The sequence below is a fragment of the Musa acuminata genome, chromosome BXJ2-8, assembly GCF_036884655.1.
Source record: "Musa acuminata AAA Group cultivar baxijiao chromosome BXJ2-8, Cavendish_Baxijiao_AAA, whole genome shotgun sequence".
In the NCBI taxonomy this organism is placed as follows: domain Eukaryota; kingdom Viridiplantae; phylum Streptophyta; class Magnoliopsida; order Zingiberales; family Musaceae; genus Musa; species Musa acuminata.
The window spans coordinates 9,037,762-9,062,808 of record NC_088345.1 but is presented as its reverse complement, the minus strand read 5'-3'; the positions used below and the strand labels follow the sequence as shown (position 1 = coordinate 9,062,808).

Below are 25,047 nucleotides of genomic sequence, written 5' to 3'. Positions count from 1 at the left end.
CTTCACATCTTTATGGTAAAACGAATTTTCATTTCGATTAAGATTGAAATACGAAAATGAATCTCAGTTATATTTCGAATCAACTTTCTATTCAAATAATAAAAAAATTAAATTAATGATTAAATGATATTTTGAATCTAAAACGATATAATTAATAAAATTAAATATGAAAATTTTTTTGCACAGTTTATTATAAACATTATTGATAAATGATAATTTGAATGCCATTTGAGAAATAAATAAAACAATTACATTTCTTTTTCATAATGGTAAATGATAATTTGGACGTCAACTGATTCAATTAATTCAAAATTATAATATTTATTTTCGTAAGGTAATGAAATACTAACGTCAAATAAAAATATATAACAAAACTACATTTAATGAGATTCGAACTCAAAACCTCTCGCATTTTTTAATGATGTTTTAACCAACTGAACTATGAAATTATATTAATAGATACTTAATAGGGTCCGATCCCTTACCTGTTCGGTTAAATTGATAAACCGGACCGACAATTGTTGGTTTTTGGCCGGTTTACTGGTCGAATGACTGCCATATAGTGGGGTTTGGCTTGTTTAGTTTGATATTTAAAGAAAATAAACCACAAACCACTTCGGTCCAATATGTCAGGCTTATTTCGGTCGGTTCGAAAGGTTTACCGGTAATCAAACCGGGAGGCTAATACGTTGTTGGATTCTTATATCAATTGTATAGTCCCTCCAGAGATTTTAGCTTAATCGGCGTCAATCCGGGTTAGTATTAACCTGATCAGATCCGGCTCAAGTCAAATGGTTCGAACAAATCCTGACTCGGGCCACTTGGTTTGATCAATTCGAATAAAGACGCAAAGCAAACCCTTAACCGCATCCCTCCTCCCGGCCGGCGGCACATCCCCTTCTCGTCCGCTCTCTGCTTCCCACATCCCCCCGTGCGAGATTGTCCGTGATGGAGGTGCCAAGAGAGACGGCGGCGGCGGCCCCATCACGCCTCCGTCCTCCAAGAACTTCAGGTAATCCTCCGGTCCAATGATCAGGTCGCCCCTGACGATTGCCACCGGCCCTTACTCATTCCGTGGTGCTGTTTGCAGAGATTGCGGGCGGAATTGGTCCTGACGCACGATTTCGCTGGTAAGATGGATTAGTTTTCCTTTTCTTGGTTTCGATGGATTCTCAGATTGATCGATGAATCAATCACATGTCCCATGTTGTTAGGGTTGACGAATCACATTTCCTTTCTTTGTATTTGCCGATTAAGGGTGATGGCGCGTCGGCTATTCGCCACGGCTTTCGAGAGTACTCCGATGACCGGTAAGTTCTTTTCCTTGTGGAAAAGAACGAGACAGGAGTACATATGCTTTAAAGTTTCTGCTATGATGATAAATCCATAAGCTGTACCACAATTCTTGTACGAGAGATTCTACGTTTTGCTTTTTCTGAGAGGTCTTCAAAGCCCCCCTTGAATTTGCATTTATGGCGTGCGTGCTTTGTACTCTGACATTGTTTTATCTTGTCTTTATTATCATTATTTTTTGGCTTAGCGTTTGTATGATTTATTCCTCTGTCCAATTTTCATAATTCTTGTAAATATTTTTCATAATACTTATCAATATCTCTTCAGATCTTCGTGCACGAGACAAAAGGTATAGATAAACAAGGCAAGGAGCTTCATTTAAATCTTTATACAAGAAAAGCTCAGTGATAGCCAATCCAAAGCTTACATATTAAGAAGAAGAAGAAGAAGAAGAAGAAGAAGAAATGGCAGGGGTTGGATCAAACACCTTATGCTGCTCCTTATACATCAGTAGATTCATTGCTCAAATATACAGATGCCTTTGTCGCAGTCAGGTTCGCCTGAGCCGATGAACTCGTTGAAGCCTTCCCTCTCGCTTTGAAGCAACAGCAGTGCCATCTCCGAGTCATTATCTACACCAAAATCCGAGACCACCTGTTCGCTCACAAAACTGCCACCCTCGTGGCTCAACTGCGACGCCACGAACTTGTCGAGCGCCCTCCAGTCTGTCACACTCCCCATGCCGCTCGACATCCCCGCTTGCTGCTGTTGCTGCTCGTCCTCTTTCTCCAACACCGTCATCTTCGATCTGGGTTGACTCACCAGAGGCAGGGATGGGCTCTCCAGCTGGGGCAGCTGCACGAACTGGGAGGGGTGTAAGAGATGCAGCTCCTCGAATTCAGTCTCTTGCTTGCACTGCAAACTCATGGGTTGCTTCTGTAGGCACATCATCGGATTAACCATGGAGTTCATCCTGTCGAGCTCATCGTAGCAGTAGCCGGAGTTCCAAATGGCGGCCACGCTCCTCGCAGGGCAAGTGGCTCGTTTCTTGAATGCGCGACACACGACCCATCCTTCTTCCTGTGAATGCGAAATCACTTGTGTCATTCATTCGTATATCAGAGCAGCATATCAATAACTTGTTAAAAGAAGAAACGACGCTGAGAGGAATACAAGCAGCTGAGTCGATAGATGAGACGATTCCTTTGATACACAGTGACCAAGAAAAGTTTTCTGTTTTGTGCTTAAAGGTGTGTTCTTTTAGAGTCGGAAAAAGAACGTCTTTCCTGCGGTGGAAAAGGTTTAGGTGCTTTCTGTATGCTGCCAAAGTTAGAGACAAAGTGATGATTGCTTTTCGGCATTGTTTGCGAAACTATATGACAATTCTTTCACCATTCGTTTCTTTTCTTTTCTTTTCGTTTCTTCTTGGCGACTTCAAGAAAACAGATGAAGTTTCAGCTTGCCTGCGTGAGCTAAATGAACGTAAAGGAGGAGGACAAGGTGAGGGTGATGTTTCAGCTTGCCTGTGGCGCTCCGTTCTCCTCGGATTCGAGCCTGTACTCATGCATGATCCAATCGGTCTTCTGCCCGTTTGGCGCCCGTCCTTTGTAGAAGACGAGGGTCTTTCTCATGCCGATGAGCTTGTTCTTGTCGTGGACCGCCTTGTCTCTCCCGGTCGCCTTCCAAAAGCCGGCCATGGTGGCCCTGTTCGTCCTTGTACCTGTTGGATACTTCTTGTCCTTGTGGCTGAAGAAGTACCATTCACTCTGCTCTTCGTATCCGATCCGACACCGTTCTTCAAACAGTGAGCACACAGAAAACATACAGAACATCGCAATCTGTTAATTTCTACATGCAAAGTAGATTAAAAGAAGGCTATTTGCTGAGCACGAGACATAAACACAGTGAAAGCTGCTAACCTTGGAGATCCCATGGCTCGATTCTGTAGAGATCGATATCTCTGATAACATCCAGGTCTATCTTTTGAGAAGCCACCTTCTTCTTAAGATAGTAGCCAACGAGCTCCTCATCCGTCGGATGAAACCTGAATCCAGGAGGAACACACGATTCCATGGGTTCCTTTGTCTGCACCAAATTCGTTGCCACTACGTTCAAGACCCTTGGAGGAAGAACATGCAGCAAGACATGTACCAGGACAACACTATTAAAAGGACGCTCTTCGAAGTCAGAGAGAGAGAGAGAGAGAGAGAGAGAGAGAGAGCGAAGGCCTGGATTTATCTCTCTCTCTTATATATTATAGGATGCATATAGGCAACACATCTGTTCCGGCCATGATGCTGTTCCTCGAATGAGAATGGTGGCAATCATTCGTCCAGAACATGTGCTCTATTAGTCCACAAAAAATCATTGCTGCAGTATATAATAACACAAGGGTAAAAAAAGGAAAACTGTGTTGCAGAGACAAGCGAGGACTCCTTAGCAAATGACATGGTGGTAAGCTGGACCATCTAAGAGTAGAAGGCAGATGTACCACTGCAAAGAAAAGAAAACAAGTACCAATTGTTGTCCTTTTATTCAAGCAATCATTAAGACCTCTAACACACTTGCTAAGTTTGTATTTTTCTTGGATTTGCCAAGCCAAGGAGAATGTTTCCAGTGGTTTTAGATAAAAGGTAAGCTAAAATGTCATTGGAGTTGCTAAACTAGATGGAAGCATACAGACAAATCTATAAGAAATCATTGGCCACTCCCATCATTTGGCTCTAAATACAAAGATCATTCAACTCATCTTCCTTTATTAGAAGGATGATTACACGTTTTGTGACTCCATATAAGATTAGAGAAATACAAGAGCGGCTAGAGGTTCACATCTACTATCTTAATCTGCTGACGGCATTGAGTTATAATTACTAATGCCATGGTGTTTGGTTGCTGCAGATAAGCTTTGCCAAAAACGGGGTAACAAGCACAGGAGTGCAGCTCGAGGTCCCATGAGCATGGGGACAAGTGGCTGACGTTTGCGAGGAGAGACAGCATGCGCCTCTTGTCTGAGGGCGATCTAAAAGGAAAAGAAGGAAAAGTTGGTCTGGGAGCCAAAAAGAATGGAGTGGGGGGGAGCGAGGAAGACCTTTCTTAGGTCAGGCCTGCCATGGAGTGACTAAAAGAGAAGGAACCTTCTCTCTCCGAGGACTGACTCCTTTGTCCCCTTGTCTTGGAATTCCATGGCAGACCTTTGGCCTCTTTGCAGCATAACGAACTCCGAACACCGTCGTCGACAACAATTCAGCTTAGCATCGTGAGGAAGAAAGCCTCTGATGGTCCTTCATCCTTTCGGACTCTGCAGTGGCGTAGTCTCTTCGGGTGTGAGAGCTACTCATTTTCCAAGTACAGACGATGGGAGAATTCACCACAGAGAAGAGAGAAGAATAATGCATACCGCTGACTGGATCAGTAAGAGAAGCTAATTATGACAAGAATTATGTGTGCCTATGATACACACACAAGAACAAATCTATGGCTTCTACAGGAAGATTTGAAGTACCAGAGATCACCAAAAAAAGAAATGATAACCACGTGAATATATAACTTTGTAGGAAGGTAGAGATCAGCATTGATTTTTACTTAGAGAAAAAGATACCAGCTTTAATATTGTAAATACAAGTTCTTCTTCCTGTAGTAAGTTTTGATTCTTAGACAAACAAGGTCTAAATGTTTCTTGAGAGAGATACCATGATGAGATCCTCACTAATTATAGGCATCAACAGCAGCTGCAAGGACAATAGAAATCATAAAAGGAAAACTCTAAAGCTGAACAAAACCTAGATCTCAGTGGAAGCATCATGGCATCAGTATTTCTAGTTCCATAATTCCATTGTTCTGTTGTCAGATAGCTCATTTATCTGGAACATGTGTTAGTCTCAAAATCTATCTATAACTATAGGAGTTTATTGTCAACATGAGTGCAATCTCATGCTTAAAAGTGAATTGCTTGTTCATACAATTCTTGATCCCATAATAAGGTCTGAATTGACAGATGCTTTAGCCTGATGAAGATCGTCACTGGATAGAGACCCATCGATAAGATGCTTAATGCTACATCTGAAACCCTAAGATGGAAGTGTTTTACCTGCTAGTTCTAATTATAGTGTGCGGAGGAACATGAACAGCTCCACACAAAACATAACACAACACAAGATGATCCATCTAGCCTAACAGGTTAAAGACCTACGATCTGAAGCTACGCAGGTGAAACCCTAGCAATGGAAAAGATGTGTTCTTGAGACACAGAACCACAGATCGATCTTAACAATCTGACATGGAGAAGACCATTGTACTGAAGGCGATCGAGGTCAAAATGGCATCTGGGAAGAGAAAGAGAAAAAGGAGAAGCATCCAAAAGATGATACACCGATGGATATATCGTATCAAGGGATTCAGACCGAGGACAATAACGCACCTTCGGAACACTGTCACCGGCGAGGGATGTTCTTCTGCACTGAATCAGAAGGATGAAGAGGAGAGAGAGAGAGAGAGAGAGAGGGAACTCTTGGAAGGCACTGCGCTGCGGAAAGGGATAGGAGCTGTGTGTTAAGAAGAGAAAGAGGAGGAAGGAGAGGGTAGAGGGTATAAAAAAGCGAGGACCCCTCCTCTACCTATCGATTGCGCGTGGGTTGATGGAATGAAGGACCTGCCCCCAGTGGTTGACGTCACTCTCTCTCTCTCTCACCACCTTCCCAGCCCTTTGAGTTTGAGCCTTTCTCTCTTAATTCCTCTTTACAGCATCTGTCTCTCTCTCTCTCTCTTTCTTCGGCTCAGGTACTTTTCAGCTATCTTATCATACAAGACTCTTCTTCGCTTCCCTCCCCCTGGGGTGCCATTTCCATCCCATCTCGAGGTGGTAATCGCTTGACATCAACGCAGATAATTGCCTGCAGATTGTAAAGTTGTGGGGAGGAACCGTACAAGGAGATGGGCACAAGCTTCGATATGAGAGCAGAACAGATGTGAGTTTCCATCAATTCCATGGTGCACACCTCTGTATAGCTTGGTTGGTTCACGTTGTGCACCTCATGTTTTGGCTTCTCCCCCTCATTGGCTGTACTAATCTGATAATGCCTAGCTTTACTCGGTGGTAGAAGAAATGAATGCTCAAAGCAAAGCATGATTAACCATTTTGACAACGAATGAGAGCTTTGTCAGTGTTGTGCATACACATTAACAATGGGGAATACTTTGCCACCTGTTATGATAATGAATTCACCTTTTTCTCTTTGGTGAATCCACATTTTACTCATCCATGGATCTTAATGGGGTCAAACTTTCTTTGTCTTGATTCGTAGTCAATGCTAAGATCGGTCTGGTTGAGAATAGCCTCAACCAAGTCAATTCCATCGGTAGGTAAATTATTTTATTATTATTATTATTATTATAGAAGACTAAAGACTAGTAGCATTGATCTTATGACTACAGAGGTAAGTTTACATATATTGATTATATACCAAATGAAGTTTTGTGTCCTGTATTCATCCTTTCTAATAAAGATTAAAATATACTGATCAAAGCTTTCTATTCTACTTAATCACGGTTTATTTTTTTTAATACAAATATGGTAAGAACCAATTCAACCTGTTTCTGATAAAATTGATGTCCCTTGATTAATACATATATATATATATATATATATATATATATATATATATATATATATATATATATATATATATATATATATATATATATATATATATATATATATATAATATAATATAATATGATTAATAAAGTGAGGAGATTATTTTGTGAGCTTGGAGGTAGGAATTGAGTCTAGTCTAGATTTAAGGTGACATTATTTGAGGAAACAGTGACAAATTGTCGAGCTTAAATTTGAAAGTTGTTAGGGAGGAAGAGAGATTTTCAAAAATGAAAAGAAAACCGAGAGATCAATCATCTAAGAACATATCAAAGAGTCGATTAGATCAAATTCTTCTGTGAGATCAATTACAATACCCGTATATTATCCCCTCTCAAGCATGACTCTTATTGCATATTCTCTCATAAATCTTAAAGAATTTACATATTTTTCTCACGCTTTTTAGAAATACTAGATAGCATCTTCTCTAGAGAGAAATTCTAGAACATCAAAAGTATCCCTCACATCTTGTTCTTCCTCCTCCCGCCCCCGCCCCCCCCAACCCAAGATCTAAATATACATGAGATATCTATAGAAGAACCAAACTATAATTTCGAGAATTTTTTTTTCTTTCGAGAATGCTTTTCATACTAGGCTTCCTTGTCCTCCAACGACATTAGCTCTATAAATCTCAAAAATACTTATCAATCATAACAAAATTAGATCAAGAACTGAAAATTTAAATAATTGATATTTAAGAGTAGCAAGGATTTAAAGACATTGTAGAAATTTAATTAACCGGTATCTATTAAATCTTTAATGACTTGCATATTGTGGAAATATAACCCTCAAGGTTTGCTACCTATAAAACATAGGTTGCCCATTAAGATTTGTCATGAGGGCATCATTTGACTCGCACGAAGAAGACACTAACGTGCTCAATGTTGAATATGCCCCCTTAACCCTACAACAGTCAACTTTTCATGTAGCTCTATACATTTCATATGTGTTATTATATCATGCTCTTTTTGGCTCACCCACAAACTTTTCATGGTAACCTTTTGTTTTGCTTGAAGTGTAATAAAAGCAAGAAAGAAAAGAGAATTGTGGTGTTCTAATTGTTTTCAAGGGGTAAATATATATATATGTAAGTCCCATTAGCCTAAAACTTATGATTTTGTTACATTAAATCAAGAGAATTATCTTAACAACATCTCCATGAACAAAAGACCAACATCAAGATAGGAAACTAAGGCCAAAAGAGTGGTTATCAACAATAATCTTATTGCATGATATTAAAGTATAACAAATATTATGTGACTCTTGAAATTAAAGACTAGTAAAGCATAACATATGTTATGATGGCTTCCCTAGAAGGAAACCATAATCCTCCTATCAAGAACAAATCCCACTCTAATGAATCATCAATTATTTTGTTCTTTCTTCGCCATGGGATGGCATTCCCATAATGTAAACAATACAATGTATGTTTGACCATGCTCTTACACTCAAAGCCTACGAAGCTAGAGAGGCCTCAAACCTTGGGGAATGATGGTGAAGAGCACCGAAGGCCCGCCACTTGTCCCTCCGTTAACTTGTTATTCTCACCGAAGTACATACCCCACGTTTTCTCTCTCTCTCTCTCTCTCTCTCTCTCTCTCTCTCTATATATATATATATATATATATATGTATTGAATTTATCTTTGTTGAGACATTTGATTTAGTTAGTATATTATTGGATTCTGAGAGTTATGTTTCTAACTTTATCTTTATCATAGTAACATAAAAAGATAATCAAAGTGTTAATGTTACTTCTTCTTACCCAATATGATTTAGATGATTAGTTAGCAATAGCGACTTTAAATGTGCTTAACAAAATATCCCAAACTTAATATATGATTAAATATTAGCTTTTGGGTGAAATATACTGAAAATTTTGACTAACACGTAAAAAAAACTCTTTCTTATTAGCATCTATCTATTAGTAAATAACACAAATATGTGCAACCCCAAGTATTAATTGCATTATGCTTGAGATGGCGATTTGACTTAACTATAGTAGCATTTCCTCCCAAATATCCTTAAGTGTCATCAAAATTATGGTCAAATGTCACAATCATCCTTAAATAATAGTTATTAGAAAAATCAAAAAGATAGATTGACCAAACGAAAAGTTAGTTCTTTCATATTTAAAATGATATACATTTCTTGACATAGAGGTTGACCATTTCTTTGCTTTTGGGACAACTATTAGTCAACAAAGTTTATGATAGGGAATGATTATGAAGTTATAGTCATACTTATCCTCATCTAATTTTATATTTCAGCTTTATTATGGGGTTAAAGCCAATAATTTCAGTCTCTAAAACAATTGATTTCCATCCCAAACATGATCATAATGCCACGAGCAAAAGCTTGTTCTCACCCATAACTATCATTTTCTATATCTTGTAGTAGCAACATAGTTTTAATTATATTAGATAGGATGATGTTCATGAGATCCAACGTTGTAGCCTCACAGTAAGTATCTTCGTCTTTATCTCCATATCATGAATCATTTACTAAAAATATTTAAATTTAAATTAATAATAATAAATAATTCAATTTGATGCGGGACTAAATTTGATAACAAAACTAACATCATTTCGACTAATTATATATTATCCTATGTAATTAATTATTTTTAACATTCAATCCTCGTATTTTTAAAAGTTATATTAGGATCCATATACTTATACAAGTGATAAATTTAACCTCGTTTCTACTCAAGTCGTCGATTTTGTTGACGAAAATACGATAAGGTTTTCCATTAAGTACGTATTGACTCTATCTCGAAATTACTAAGTATGAATACTAATATAATTTTTTAAAATATAAGAATAAAAATATTAAGGATAGTTACTTATAAGGATAATATATAATTAACCTGCACTGTTTTCATATCAACTAATTAATGTGTTCATATATTACTGAATCATCAACTCCAGATTAGTGGTAGGGCAGCAGAATGCAGAGAGCAGTGAGCGATGTTGGCGGCACTGCCGACCGAGATGGTGTCATGTTTATTAGACAGCAATGCAGCTTTCAGCAAGAACACGGCGTGAGCCATTTGATGTCAGTCTTGTCACAACTTATCAGCAGAGTTTTGTCATTGTCGTTCAGTGTAAGCTGGCCACTGGTCACCTTATAATATCTAAAAGCTTTCAGATAAAAAGAATGGCACAGGTAAAGCGTCCTCGAAGCCCTAAAGCTAAGCATACATCATCACCCAATGGATCAAAGAAAACCCAAAGAAATGGTTTTATTCTGTGTGAGACATGTCCCTTGAGGAAGGGTTCAGCCAATGGTGACAAAACTAATACCCAAACATCACATTGTATATATATATATACATATTTATATGTGGTGGGTCATACCATTGGTTGAGGACTTCACGTACAAGAAAAACAAGAGATACATTACTTGATGACAAGTTTGAAGTATCTCTCTACCTAGTCTTCTCATATATAATATAATGTCCAATGGAAGGAACTCTTTGAATTGTAATTGGAAGGTGGTGTAGTGGAGGAATCCAGCAAATTAATTGGAGTTTCCAAGGATTACTTGGAAGTCAAATCAGACAATGTGGAGTACTATAAATTTTCATCTTCCATTGGTTTACTATGCCTTTACATGGGACATGAGCTATGTATATCTCCTCCAAATTATATTATTATGAGATGAGGGAGTGAGATCTAAGGGTTTTGTGTTTGTTGTTCAAAGGATCCATCTCATTATTGCTGAGACTTCTTTTACACACTCACCTACATATCACTTTAGAGTCAAAAGCTGCACCACTTTCAAACATCATATGTCAATATCAAATAGAGATTTTAATTTCATTTTCAAATTTATTTCCTATTAATTTGGTAGTGTGCAGCTTTATCTAACTATTTTAATTACTATTGAAACGTGAAGATTATCTTCTAAAACTACAGTAAATCAGAAAATGTTCAATAAAGAAAATAAATGATCGATTTAAGATATTGCAATAATCACTGCGAATATAGTTATGTGGTTTGTGTTTATATATATATATATATATATATATATATTAGCACAACAAAAGCTTAGTATAAAATTAATGTATTATCCACCACATTTTAAGATTTCTCGTTGAAAGAAAAAAGTAATTTACATTATAATTGGGTATTAGATCTCAATTTTCTATTAGAAACAAAGGGAGTGTAGAATTGGGAAGGAGCAGTGATTTTGACACATCAACTTATCGATGAAAAGATGTATGAAGGCGTACATATTATTTTCTCTACCTTTCCATCAAAAATTCATTGCCTATCATTTCCCTGCCAATCTCTCTCTTCACCTTTGGCTTCACTAACCAGCATGTGTACCACAGCATTATCCATGTTCTCCTCCTCCCTTTTCCTTTTTCTTCTCTGGGTAGATCACACATCATGATGCCGAGAGCCTGCGCGGGTGCAAAAGCTGGTGCAATCAACCGTCCTTTCCTGGCCAAGCCAGAGAGCGAAAGCGATAGTGAGGCGCCCGAAGGCCGCGGAAGTGGGGCGGCGCCGGAGCGTCGCTGGCATCTCCTCCACGTCGGACGGCCAGCTCCCGTTCCGATCATGAGCCGGACCTCATCATCACGGCGTGGCCCCGCCACCTCCCTTCCTTCCGCTACGCGTCCGACCCAGGATAGGAGGGACGGCGACCTGACCCTGGTCCGCAGAGGGACACCGGCCAGAATTATCTATTCATAGTATTCTACTGCACTACCCACATCGAAGACGCACACCTACGTGAAAAGATAAGCTCACCAAACCAAATAAAGCATTGCGTAAGCCCCTCAAAAGATTAGATCCCCGTGGACACCACCTTCTCACTGTTCCACTCTCCCTAAGGGGACGACACATGGGGGCTCAAGTTGTGCTAGGATTCACCAACACCTGTTCTTCTTTATGTTCCTTGATGATGGTTGGTGAAATGGCCAAAAGGAAATGGATGGTTCGAGTCTCACACTTCGTCTCTACTCCTCCCCCCCTTTCCTCCTTTTGGCTTGTGACCCTCAAGCTTCTTTCTCTCTTTAGGGCATGGCTTATCATTGCTGCCCTGCGTGGACTGTGGTTCACATATTATTGAGATGTTTGAAAGGCAGCCCTCACTGGATGTAAACTGGAAGCGATGATGTGTTCAAATGACAAGTCCGTCATCCGACCGAGCTGTCATTAATGGCTTGCCCAGAGTAATCACCGTGCACTTTGGTTTGGATTCTGCAATCGATCGGTAAGGTGGGAGAGGATGATGCGGTGCACAGCTTTACCTTGCTATCAGTGGGATGGATGTGAACGGCTACGGGGGGTAAAAGAGGCTTGAATGATAAGTAGAGGAATGCGTGTGCAGTCCACTTGGGCCACTGAGTTGATGGCGAGAAAGAACGGAAGAAGGCCGCCATGATGGGCGCAGGTTGGCGAGCTAGCGGCCACTGCATGCATGCTGGCGAATGCGCAAGGAATTGATGGCTGATAGTGTGGGGGCTCATGTTGGAGAGAAATGGCTATCCTTTTGTGCTTTCACTGCCTCGCTCGACCTTCCTTCTTGTATTTTTTGCATGGCTTCTCATTTGCCATTAGGAAAAGCTCATGGGTTCGGTGGGTGATCTTCTCGTGCGTCCATTCTCTGTAGCAATCAGTGTTGGTTGACGAGTGTGAAACGGGAAACCTTCAAAATCTTAGCGATTTTTGTAAGAATAAATCACCTCATAATCAATATATTTTATATTAATAAAAAATAATTATAAAATTATTTCCTAAGATTTCTTAACATACAGACTCTCTTTAATCAGAATTCAATTAAATATTTAATATATCTTATTCTAATTTAATCGAGTCATAAAAATTTACCACTTTTTGTCTCAAATTTTACATTAAAAAAAAAAATCACTGGTTGAAGTAGTTGAGTTATAACAATTCAGATTAAATGACTCGCCCGTATAGGTTGACTTGAATCAAGTCCACATCGATTTCTACATGGGTATCCGGATCAAGTCTTATCGGGTCTCGGCCCAGCACTAGACTAAACAATGGGTCAAGACCTGAGAACATTGACCTCAAGACCTATTAATGGTTCAATTGAGTCAGGCCACGGTCACAGATCAAGGAAGGGCCTAAGAATTGGATATGTATCCTCATTTTGGATCCATTATCTTTATCGGATCCGATCCGAATGACTTGAGATTGCGAACGCGTACATCGATAGTGCCACGCCGCAGCCTGTCGCCATCTCCGAAGATCCCGTGCTCGAGAACGCGTGTGGACTAATGAAAACCCTTACTAACCGTCCGATAGCGAACCAACGTTCAGGATCGGGTAACTATCTACCCACAACACGGCCAGCGCGTTCTCTTCGTCTCGGTCACGGCAGGAAACACCGAGTTTTCGACTCGCAAAAGCTTCATATGTGCAAGCTATTCAGAGAAAACCAATGGGACTTGTTCAGGCCAAGAATGCTTGTTGGCTCTTCGCTGGTACGACGATACAGGCCACCAGCTCGGCGGCATAACATGCTGACGAAAGGGAAAGAGCAAACAAGATAGAATAAATAGATTTGAAGAAAGGAGAAGAGAAGAAAACATTAATTTGTTGCTGATGATCAACCTAGAAGCCACAAAAAGGCTAATATATAAGTCAGTGGATCACCAATGCAGAGATAACCCGGTAAAAACCGAGAACGTTGAACGAGACTGTTAGCAGATGGCATTGGTGGATAATTGAAACATCATGAGATAGCTACATCTGCCCAGATATATAAGTAGGAAAAAAGGTCTGCTGCTTGAAAATCCATAAAATGATTTTTAAAATGTAATATATTTCATCCTCATTACTGTAGTTGAAGACATAAAAATAAGAGAAAATAGTGACATATCGTATGCTTTGCATTGATATGTTATAAAAGGGAAGAGGGAGTAAAGCAAATCACCAAAAGATATCAAAATTGTCACATCAGGTAAATTTCCTCACTGAATTATTACATAGTGCATTATTTCTATTTGATGTTGACTTAGACATGGTAAGTTATTGTCCATTGTTCTTTGCAGTCGTTGGTGCTGCTTGTGTCTTTGAACCCTTGGTTGTTGGGTTAATAGCACAGTTTAGTCTCATGAAGTGTTTTACTTGTGTTTTTCTTATTTGTTGAAATTTCATTAAACTTTCCCCCTTTTTCTGCAGGAGTTTGCATTGAACCTTAATATGCTCACTGCGGAAGAGTTTGATGAGCTTGTGGTACCAGTGAAAATGCTTGCGCACTCAGATTAACAACATATGTTTACTTGTTCTATTGATTTTGCTCATGAACTTTTTTGGAAGCACCACTTTTGCATCCGTGACTGTTGCTCTAAATAGCAAGATGTGCGAATGGTAAATTAACAATTAAAATTTTGATTCTTGATATTGATTCTTGTGGCAAATTAATTTTCCACTCGAGATTTAGTACATCTGGCTGATCATGCCAACACAAGGAAAGATCATTTCATTTTGTAATGATGATTAACTCAACATAAATCAATTTTAGTAATATTTTTAATAAACTTATGTATGAACCAAATCTTATTTGTCTTTCTCATATGAATTTCATATAGCAAGCTATTATTTTTTTGAGTTAAGGTTTTTTTTTTTGTTATGGATCATTTAAATATTTATGATTTACTTGTGTTTAAAATAATCTGTATATTTTGAAAATATACTATATAAATTTTTTCTGTCAAATTTGAGTTAATAGACATTAAAATCGTGATACGTTGACTCATAATAAATTATTAATATAATAATATATATAACTTAAGTTTTAAAAATAATTAATTTTAGCTGGTATGGTTTTAGTTATGGGCCAATTAAGCTAAAATAAGCTCATATTTAAAATAATCCTTATATTTTCAAAAACATAGTAGATAAGCTCCTTCTATCTATAGAAAATCTAGGGGCAATATCACATGCACAATAGAAGAACAAAAACAAAAACTCCAAATATTTCAAAAAGGTGTTCATTGTTATGCTAATATTGATGTGCAAAATCCGTGAAACTGAAAACCACATGTGAGATAGTTGTGTTACTTAGGGAGATCGTATATCCCTAAATCCCTACAGATCTGTAGGAGATGATGAAGGAGGTCAAACATCCTCCTCTCTAGTGATGATCCACACTCAAATCTCTATACTTGCTATATGAGAAGGAAAAGGGGAGAGGAGAATAGGATGTAGCAACCAAAGAAACTTCTAACCTATAAGCTTATGATTCATTCATATTTATAAAGTTTCTTTGTCTACCTAACTCTAATGGATCCTACCTTATTGGGTATTGGATTTTCATCAAACTACCTAAGCCTCTTAGATTAGTGGATCTCTATCCAATAATCTCTCATTGGCTCTTATTGAATCTCATTCATATGATTTAATAATTTAGGGGCTTATTGGATATCCAATAAGATAGGTGCTCCGACGGATATCTCATATCTAAATCTCTACTCATTGCAACATCTACCATATGTGTGTGACATTTTAGGCTCAATATCGAGCTAGTCATGAGTCATACATATCAGAACTCCTTCTATCTCGATGAATTATTATCTCCATAATAATTCACTCGACTCATCGATTGTGGATGTACTATATCACTACGTCACAATCCCCAGACGATACAGGGGAATATGATCCTTTAGACCTATCTATTTTCAGTTGCCACGTACTTATAGTCCCTTATTCATCTAAAGAACTCTTTATCTAGTCAGACCCATACGGTTTCTACTCGAGTCTCGCTCTAATTGGATTCTCCTAGAGAACTATTTCTCTCTTAATCCGAACGATCATGATTAGGGATTTGTCTGAGCAAGAACACATGAGATGTTCCTCTCATGACATCGAGAATTAATGATTATCTATCGACACTCAATAGCCCTCGTAAGCTTTGCTACCACTCTCGATGACACTAAATTTAGAACTTCTAAACCTATAAGTCTGATATCAAAGAGTGGAGTACTCATACATAACATCCATAGTGTTTCAAGTCTTAGAACTATATATACCACTGGGATGGTGGAATCGTTGTTTGAAAAATAAGGCATCATCAACTATCTAACATTCCGTGAGCGGATCAATCAATAAACTCATTCTCCAATGAGCACTTGCACTATAGCCCTAGTGTCCCCACACGAGCAACTATGAGGCAAACTACCTCCATCATATAAACAGATATACAACACACCAGTTTGTTCAATTATCTTGATTTCCCTCTCGAGTAATTTATGATTAGGATTATTTAGGGTCTGTGTTTAAAAGTGAATCGGTCTCATTATCATAATATCATCACAATCTGATTCTCATTGCACATATTCATGGGCATATATATATATATATATATATAACAATATAAAGTGATAAAATATTAAAATATAATAAGAAAAAAATATGTATTATGTCTCACGTGCCATCACTTATGTGATTGGCTTACAGGGCACATATGACTAACACTATCAAGTCTAAGTTAATGGGCATTAGAGTCTGTTTATGTGATATGCAAACTCACAATAAACCATTAATATAATAAAATATATATTTTAAATTAAAAAATAGAGATCACCAATAATGACGGGAGGAGGTATCATCGTAGAAGTGACCACTAGCAGCACTGAGCTGCTATTCCCTACTAGGGTGTCATTCACACGTAGCCTTTCTCGTACTAACGATAAGCTCAGGAGTTTCTGGTTCTGCCTTAAGTAGATGTGCGTCAACCACTGTGACATTAGGCATATAATAGTCTCTTAGTCCCTCTTCCTTCTCTTAGGCATCTTCATTTCAATTACCTCATACTTCGACCTCTCCTATGCTTCTACCCGTCACGCCTATAACGTGGTAGTCCAACTCTTCCTCACTTCCGCATCCGACCTAACCTATCTCTGCCTCTCCATCTTCGCCCGTCGCTATGATTTCCACTGCTTCCTCTTCCTTGATAAAATAGATTTTTTTAAAACTTAAATTACACATATCATTATATTAATAATTTATTGTGAGTCAACATGTCATATAAGTAGACTCTAATGTCTATCAACTTAGACTTGACGGAAGGAGTTTATATATTATATTTTTAAAAATGTATGAGTTATATTAGACATAAACCAAACTATAAGAACTTAAGTAGTCTATGACCAAAATTACAGGTGCTAAAATAGATCTTTTAGTGTCTGTTAACTCAAACTTGACGTGGGAGGTTTATATGTTATGTTTTTTTAAATATAGAGATTTTTTTAGATATAAGTAAACCATAAGGGCTTAAGTATCGATGATCAAAATTATATTTGCTAAAGTGAACCTTAACCTTATTTTTTAACTAAATAATAAAGATAATCTTATTATCGATACTTTTATTCTATGCTTTTTAAATCCTTAAATTGACACTTATATTTCTTGATGGCTATGCTCTGATCGTTGGATTTTGTCACGAGTTAAACATAGTTGACTTTTTCTTGATAGACCATATATGCAGGTGTATAGATTTTGAGATAGTAATCAAGATGACGTGGAAAGATATTCTGTTTTGGTATTTTGAGATAGTAATCTCACTTCCATATGTGGATGTTTTCAGCTGACTGCTTACCACAAGCAAGAATGGTAAGTTTTGACTGATCTACCAATTTTTCTTACCAGCGCTAGTTAGTTAAGCATATGCAACCAATGACAAAATTGCCAACTACACATTAATTATAGGTGAATTTTTCAGTTTTGGTATTTTTAAGATTTTGTGTTTTCTAGAAAGGTTTATAATATGTAATATTCTTTAAAGTATTATCATAGGTTTGGACTCAGAGTGAAGAAAATAATAAAAGATAAGAATAATTATTGAAGAAGTGAAGAAGCTTAATTGTATTCACATGTCGCTCTTCTATTTATATAAGTTGAGAGAAGATTTTTCTTAACAGATTAGAGGATTTTCCTCAATAGAATAGAGAGATTTCCTCGTATAGAGTGAGAGATTTCCTTATATAGTTTGAGAAAATATTATCTACTATCACATAACGGTTTATTTAAAGAGTTTTTTTTGTTTTGTGTTACTTCCCGGAGAGTTCATCCCGCAACAACTCTAGCCAACGAATCAAACCATTGTTCAAAGACAGAATAATGCAAGCGGCAAACAGTTACGCCAAAGAAGAAGATGGTCGGCGAGGATGATGAACGGCTAATCGAAGTATCATGTCTCTCTCGAGGAGCACAACTCTTAGCCAAATGACTACTGAAGTCACTAAATCATCCCCAGATTAGTTTGGCTGCTATCACTGTTTCTATTTGTTAAATCATTTTACCGAGGTTTACATTCTGGCAGAATAATGTTGAACGGTTGCTAACTCGGCCCATATTTGTGTAGTGTAATTGCATGCTCTCAAAAATGTTTTAGCGGTTACATTTACGGTTAACGAAGCGGTAATTGATCTTAGTGAGTTCCAGTAGCTGATGGCACGGTTGGATCTTTCTTACACTTCGTCGAGTCGTTTCCCGTGTTTTACTCGCTGCCGTTCGTTGCATTCCACGACATCGATCACGCTCGAGTGGGATTCACAGTTTTCGTATCGTCTCACTCGTGACGCATTGGTCATGGTTGCTTGTGATGAATATTAGGACTTGTTTTATTGCTATTGGTTGGGTTCATAAATAGCTTCTACGATGAGTGTCCTTAATATCATCACATCTCTTAATTGGTACTCTTGCAGTCAAAGGTCGGTGGTTGAGCGCTTAATGATCCGAGAACAGGAGAATAATGACGAGTTTGCGGTGCTTTTGCATGGTTATGCGTTGGCCAACTTTACGAGTCTCAGGGCGTCATCACAGCTAAAAAGGAGGCGCGTAAGTAACTATGCGTTGGCCAACTTTAATAACTTGCATGGTTCTTGTTCTGAATTCTTGATCAGGGACGGAGATGAGCATGCGTGGCAACTTGGCGGCGGCCCTGACCCGTTAACCAGCCGGAGGCTCGGCGGATGTCTTGTCGAAGCTGGTAGCCCCGAGCGGTGCACATGTTCGGGACGCTGCTCTCGCCGGATGAGACGTAGCGGACACGCGTCGCCGCCACTTTGGAACAAGCATCGGTCGCTCAGTACGGGAAAAGCAAACCCGGGCACAGCCACGTGAAGCGCTTGACGAGGCGGTCCCACCCCACCGTCCGCCTCGTGGTCTCGAAACCGTCGCTGCGCCTTTTGTCGAGGTCAACCCACGTTGTATTGACTCACCGACTCAGTAATTACGGCAACCCCGACCGCTGGTGTGTCTAAGTAAGGCACCAATTCGTGGAGTCATTCGTGGAACCACGTCTCCGTAGGCGCAAGTTGATGACCAGAAATGGAGTCTCGAACCCACGTCGAGCAATGTGAGAGCCACTCTACAAACCGTATCAGGTCGAATCCTAAGACATGCACCCTCACACCGCCTCTCTCGGGAGACTCAAATCTCCGTCTTCTTTCTTTTTGCCCTTTTGAACGGATCCATTCACCACCGCCGGTGGAGTGCAGGCACGACACGACGACGCCTTCAGTCATAGGCGACATGCCGTCCGGGGCCCACACGGTCACGGGGTGTGCTGGCATGTGCGAGCTTCTAAAAGCCCCCCTCTCTCTCTCTCTCTCTCTCGGTCTCTCGAGTCTTCCGTTCTGATAAAAAAAGAGACGGAAGGAGCATAGAAGCGGCGTGTCGCATCACCGGGCCAGTCTGCCACCATTCCCCAGCATTTAACGGGTCGCCCTCTTTAGACGGCCGCATCGCCGTCTCCTTTGAGCTCCTCACGTTTCTCCTCTTCCGCTTCTTTTTTTTAGCTTCGAAAGGCATGGATGAAACCGGCATTGGACCGATGAAGCACTCGCCGGGCAACCCATTCTTGTCCGTCTCCAAACAACAGCAGCAGTACCATGTAAACCCCAATGCTCCGCAAGCCATTGGGCCGTACTCCAACATTGGCGCCGAGTGTGGGAAGCGCCCAGGCGTCCCTCCCGCTTCCCCTTGCTCCCAGTTGCCGTCCCTCCCCCCTCGCTCGCCGCCCTTGGCGGTGGCCGCGCAGCAGCTGCCACCTGTCGCCCGCCACCACTCCCGTTCCCGCTCCCAACCGACCTTCTTCTCCCTCGACTCACTGCCGACCCTGATCTGCCGCGGCGACTCCTCGTCGACCACCTCCCTCTCCGACTCAGTATCAGCGGATGTCTCCATGGACGACCACGACGTTCCCAGCTCCCACTCCCCGCCGCTCCCGCCCAATAACGTCGCCGCCGCCGCCGCCCAGGAAAGGGATGACCTTCCACCTCGCAAGACGCACCGGCGCTCCCAGAGCGACGTCCCGTCCGCCTTCTTCCCCCCGTCTCTGCCCGTGCAGGCCGCGACTGCCGCCCCTTTCGCCGGGGGGTTTCTGGACTCTGCTAAGCTGACGGTGGCGGGAGTGAAGCTGGAGAACCACTGGGACGTCGGATTGGACGCCGATGCCGTCTCGGGCGATGACTTGTTCAACGCTTACATGAATTTGGATGGCTTCGATGCGCTAAATTCCTCCGAGGACAACCGCGAGGATCTGAACAGCAGAGACAGCGGATCCAAGACGAATGCCGCTGACAGTAGCGAGAACGAAGCAGATAGCAAAGCGAAAGAACATCTGAAGGGCGGGCTGAAGCGAAATGCTGCAGGTGATCCTGCTCAGGTCATGGCGACCTCTAGGCACTGTAGGAGTTTCTCGATGGACAGTTTCATGGGCAAGTTCAACCTCGAGGAGGAGCCGCAAAAGCTGCTGCCTTCCCCCGGTTTACGAGCGAGGCAGAGCTCTAAATCCAATTCATTTGACGTGGCGCCCAACACCTTCAGCTTAGAGTTTGGCAATGGCCTTTTTACTGCAGCAGAGATGAAGAAGATCATGGAGAACGAGAAGCTCGTCGAGATGGCAATGACCGATCCTAAACGCGTCAAGAGGTTTTCTACACTCAAAGAAAACATTTTGTGCATGAATTCTCTCCCATCATCTCCGGCTAACTTGATCTCTCTGTCTCAGGATATTAGCCAACCGACATTCTGCTGCCCGTTCCAAAGAGCGTAAGATGAGGTACATCGCAGAGTTGGAACACAAGGTGCAGACATTGCAGACGGAAACCACCAATTTGTCAACGCAGCTGACTTTTCTGCAAGTGAGATTTGTTCTCTGTTTGTCCTCCATGTCCCCAAAACAGAGTTTTAGCAAATATGGATTCCTCCTGCTTTAGGTTGTCTAAAAGTTGATCTACACATCCATTCTCTTCCTATCTGCAGAGAGACTCAGCTGGGCTCACAAATCAGAACCACGAGCTGAGGTTTCGTCTTCAAGCTATGGACCAGCAGGCGCAACTGAGAGATGGTAAAGCCTATCGCTTTCAAAATTGGTGTCTGGGAGCTGATGTTAACCAATCCGTTGTTGTGTCATTATGCAGCTCTGAACGAGGCTCTGACCGCAGAAGTGCAGCGTCTGAAGCTTGCTGCTACAGGGCTTGCTGATGGTCATCCTTCCAAGAGCTTGAATCAACAAGCATCCATGGATCCTCAGAGGTATCAACTGCAGTCAAAGCTGCAACGTGCACATGTGCCTCCCTACCAACTACAGAAACAACAGGATGACACGGTAATGGATTCCAGATCCGAGCAGTAATTTGACCAACAAGGGAGAATTTCTACATATATAGAAGAAAGTAATTGGTGGCTTGTTTAATTGTTTCTTCCAGCAATTGTGTAAATGAAGATTTGCTGTGTTTGGTGTAGGAGATTTGGTTTATTTGGGAGGACTAGTACATGAATTTTATGGAAATTGACCTATTCTTTAAATCATAACCATGCTGAAAGGTTTCGAATTGTATAGGTTGTCCTAAATCTATGTATTTTTGTCGAAGTTTGTGAAAGCTAGAATGAGATTGTGGTCCAACAAAAGATGCACGTTTCGCATTGTGATTTTGGATTATATCCATCTTATTTATTAATTGACTTTATAAACTCCGAATTAATTCTAAGAGTAGAGTTCCGGAGGTAATTCTTTATGATTAAAGGTCTTCGATAAAATAGGACTAAATCAATTTTTTAGTAGTATTAGAAATAGATAGCATGATATAATTAAGTTGAATAGGTAATAATTTTTTTGAAGTAAAAGTTTTAGTTATATTGGATCAATTATAAAAGATTTAATATCTGAAATGATAAAAGATATCATAGTCCTTTATAAAAATACGATTGATGTCTTGGTCAGTCCAACGTGGGTCGGATCTGTATGTGAAGGGTGTTGGAGAATCTTGGGGGCGATATCACATGCGCAGCGGAAGAACACGTGTGAAATAGAAAATCACGTGTGAGTTAGATTGTTCGTCGTCGTGCGAAGATTAAGATGTAAAAATCCATGAAACAGAAAATTACGTGTCAGATAGATTTTGTTACATAGGGAGATTCTATATTCCTGAATCTCTTCAGATCTCTAGGAGAGGGTGAAGGAGGTCAAGCACCTTCCTCTCTATCAGTGATCCATATAGCAGGGTTGTGATGATGCTCCTCAAAACTCCAGGCCTGCTCTGAGGTGGAAAGGGGGAGGAGAATAGGAAATGAAGCAAAAGCTCTAGCCTATAAATTATTGAAGCCCTCCTATTTATAGAGGTCCGTTGTCAACTTAATCTTAATGGATCATCCTCTACTGGGTATTGGATCTATATCCAACTATCCAAGCCTATTAGATTAGTGGATCTCTATCCAATAATCTCTTATGGGCTCTTAATTGATCTCATCCATAAGATTCAATAATTTAGGAGCTTATTGGATATCCAATAAGACAAGGGCTTCGACGGATATCTCATATCAGAACCTCTGCTCATCGCAATGCCTACCATATGTGTGTGGCTCTCTAGGCCCGATATCGAATTGGTCGTTACTCATACCTATTAGAACTCCTTCTGGCTCTGTGAATTATCATCTCTATAATAATTCACTCGACTTATCGATTGCGGACGTACTCAGCCACTACGCCGTAGTCCCAAAAAAATACAGGGAAATCCAATCCATTAGATTTATCTATCATCAGTTATTGTATACCTATAGTCTCTCGTCCATCTAATATCCCAAAGATCGTATACCGGGTATGGTGCTATTAGACCCATACTATTTCTACTCGAGGTTCGCTCTAATCGGATTCTCCCGAAGAATTCTTTCTCTCTCAATCCGAATGACCCTAGCTAGGGATTTGTCTAAGCAAGAATACATGGGACATTCCTTTGATGACACTTAAAGTGGATTCTTCTTTATTGACACTCAATAACTCTCGTAAGGTTGACTACCACTCTCGATAACCAACTGTGCTAGATCTGATATATTCAAACCTATAAGTCTAGTATCAAAGAGTGGAGCACTCATACATGACATCCTTGGTGTCTCAAGTCTAAGGATCAGACACACCATTGGGGCTACGGAATTGTTGTTTGACAATAAGGCATCATCAACCATTCAACATTCCGTAAGCGGATCAATCAGTGAACTCATTCCCTAATGAACACCTGTATTATATCCCTTGTGTCCCCACACGAGCAGCTATGAGACCAGCTGCATCCATCATATGAACGGGTATACAATACACCAATCTGTCCGGTTATCTCGATGTCCCTCTCGAGTAACCTATGACTGGGATTATTTATGATCTGTGTTTAAAGACGAATTGGTCTCATTATCGTGATCTCATCACGATCCGATTCTCATTGCACATATTCAAGGATATTACTTATATATATATATATATATATATATATATATATATATATATATATATATATATATATATATATATATATATAACAAGCAATATAAAGTGATAAATGTTAAAATATAATAAGCAAAAAGACTACGTGTCAAGTCACACATGTCATCACTAACGTGAATAACTTGCAGGGCACATATGACTAGCAGAGGGTTATCCGATGTGCCTCCAAAGTAGAAACATAGAGATCCCGATGTGCCAACTACATAAGACTGAGGTCGGAAGAGGTTTCTTGACTCGATCCCTTTAACGCCTAAGTTAGTCACATGAGGTATATGAGTACGTACGTGAATGATAAAAAAAGGTAAGCTCATTCATTGTGTTGAAGATGAGCTTTTATACCTGGTCGTAGAGGGGTAGAATATTTCATGAAATATTCTACAAGGAGGCAACATCTAATCATCTTCAACATCCTCCTCTTGGACTCTTATCTACGTGGGTGACAAGGGGGGGGGTAGCCCATAACCATCTATCTTAAACCCTTGCACACGTAGGCAGATGGGTGAATAGTGACCTTCATCTTCTTCTTCTACCCTAGACATCACGTGACGATTATTATCGAATGACGATTAGTTGATGTTGTACTCAATGTTATTTGTACTCCACACCCCTCCCCCGGCATGCTTTTGGGCTCTTACTAAAGGGGTCCAATGGTCCAATGTGCGACGTCTAATTTATCTAACATGTCAAACTTATACATTTTTGATCCATTGTCCAACTGGTGGCATGTTTAGTTCATCCAATACGTTCGTTTAAGATCGCCTCCCGTAGCGTTGTTGGTGACGATCTATTGCCAACCTAGCCCTTGTATCATTGAGAGATGCACATTGATTGGATGGGGTTGGGTTTACCGACCTCTCCGTCCTTTCCCGACCTCCATGCCTTAGGTGGAGGTCAGACTTTCTGACCTCCATTCCTTGGTGGAGGTGGGGGTTGGGCTTTGTAACCTCCCCATCTCGATGGAGGCAAGGGTCAAGCTTCCTGACCTCCCCGCCTTGGCGGAGGCAAGGGTTAGACTTCTTGAGGCTTGGAGGTTGGGATGAGATGGTGAGGTTGGAAAACTTGATCTCGTTTGACCAATGTGTGTTTTTTGATAATACGAGGGGCAAGTTGGCAATGGATCGCCACCAACAATATTAGGGGAGGTGGTCCCGGATGGACTTGTCAGATGATATAAGGGGCACGATGGACTTGTGTCCAACGAACTAAACATATCACCAGGTTGACAATCGATCAAAGATGCATAAGTTTGGATATACCCTCTCCGTCATAAATAAGAAGTTTCAACAATATTCACCAACTTTAAAAAGTTGGTCGAAAACTTCTTTCAGTATACAATTAAAA

General features: G+C 40.2%; 2 protein-coding genes and 1 long non-coding RNA gene across 3 annotated transcripts; 2 read left to right on the top strand and 1 right to left on the bottom strand.

Moving 5' to 3' along the window:
- The first annotated feature begins 860 nt into the window (after nt 1–860).
- On the top strand, nt 861–1,979 carry LOC135618189 (uncharacterized). The gene is made up of 4 exons (XR_010488941.1): nt 861–1,012; nt 1,091–1,130; nt 1,621–1,766; nt 1,844–1,979. It is a non-coding gene; the product is annotated as an uncharacterized LOC135618189 (long non-coding RNA).
- Nucleotides 1,646–5,826, bottom strand: LOC103993196 (NAC domain-containing protein 37). The gene is made up of 4 exons (XM_009413165.3): nt 5,711–5,826; nt 3,213–3,378; nt 2,817–3,088; nt 1,646–2,373 (listed from the first exon to the last, which is right to left on the bottom strand). The coding sequence occupies exons 2-4, from the start codon at nt 3,364–3,366 to the stop codon at nt 1,810–1,812; spliced, it is 990 nt and encodes a 329-aa protein (XP_009411440.2). The 5' UTR covers nt 3,367–3,378; nt 5,711–5,826; the 3' UTR covers nt 1,646–1,809.
- A 13,713-nt stretch (nt 5,827–19,539) lies between these two features.
- LOC135619091 (bZIP transcription factor 29-like) lies at nt 19,540–21,743 on the top strand. The gene is made up of 4 exons (XM_065120730.1): nt 19,540–20,864; nt 20,944–21,076; nt 21,198–21,282; nt 21,356–21,743. The coding sequence occupies exons 1-4, from the start codon at nt 19,741–19,743 to the stop codon at nt 21,568–21,570; spliced, it is 1,557 nt and encodes a 518-aa protein (XP_064976802.1). The 5' UTR covers nt 19,540–19,740; the 3' UTR covers nt 21,571–21,743.
- The last annotated feature ends 3,304 nt before the right edge of the window (nt 21,744–25,047 follow it).

Excerpts from the sequence above, each read along its gene's own strand:
- LOC103993196 (XM_009413165.3), bottom strand. The coding sequence starts at position 3,366 with ATGGAATCGTGTGTTCCTCCTGGATTCAGGTTTCATCCGACGGATGAG. Across the intron at positions 3,089-3,212 it reads CGAGCCATGGGATCTCCAAG|AACGGTGTCGGATCGGATAC; the intron begins GTTAGCAGCTTT and ends CACTGTTTGAAG. Across the intron at positions 2,374-2,816 it reads AGGAGAACGGAGCGCCACAG|GAAGAAGGATGGGTCGTGTG; the intron begins GCAAGCTGAAAC and ends TCGCATTCACAG.
- LOC135619091 (XM_065120730.1), top strand. The coding sequence starts at position 19,741 with ATGGATGAAACCGGCATTGGACCGATGAAGCACTCGCCGGGCAACCCA. Across the intron at positions 20,865-20,943 it reads GATCCTAAACGCGTCAAGAG|GATATTAGCCAACCGACATT; the intron begins GTTTTCTACACT and ends TCTCTGTCTCAG. Across the intron at positions 21,077-21,197 it reads CGCAGCTGACTTTTCTGCAA|AGAGACTCAGCTGGGCTCAC; the intron begins GTGAGATTTGTT and ends TCCTATCTGCAG.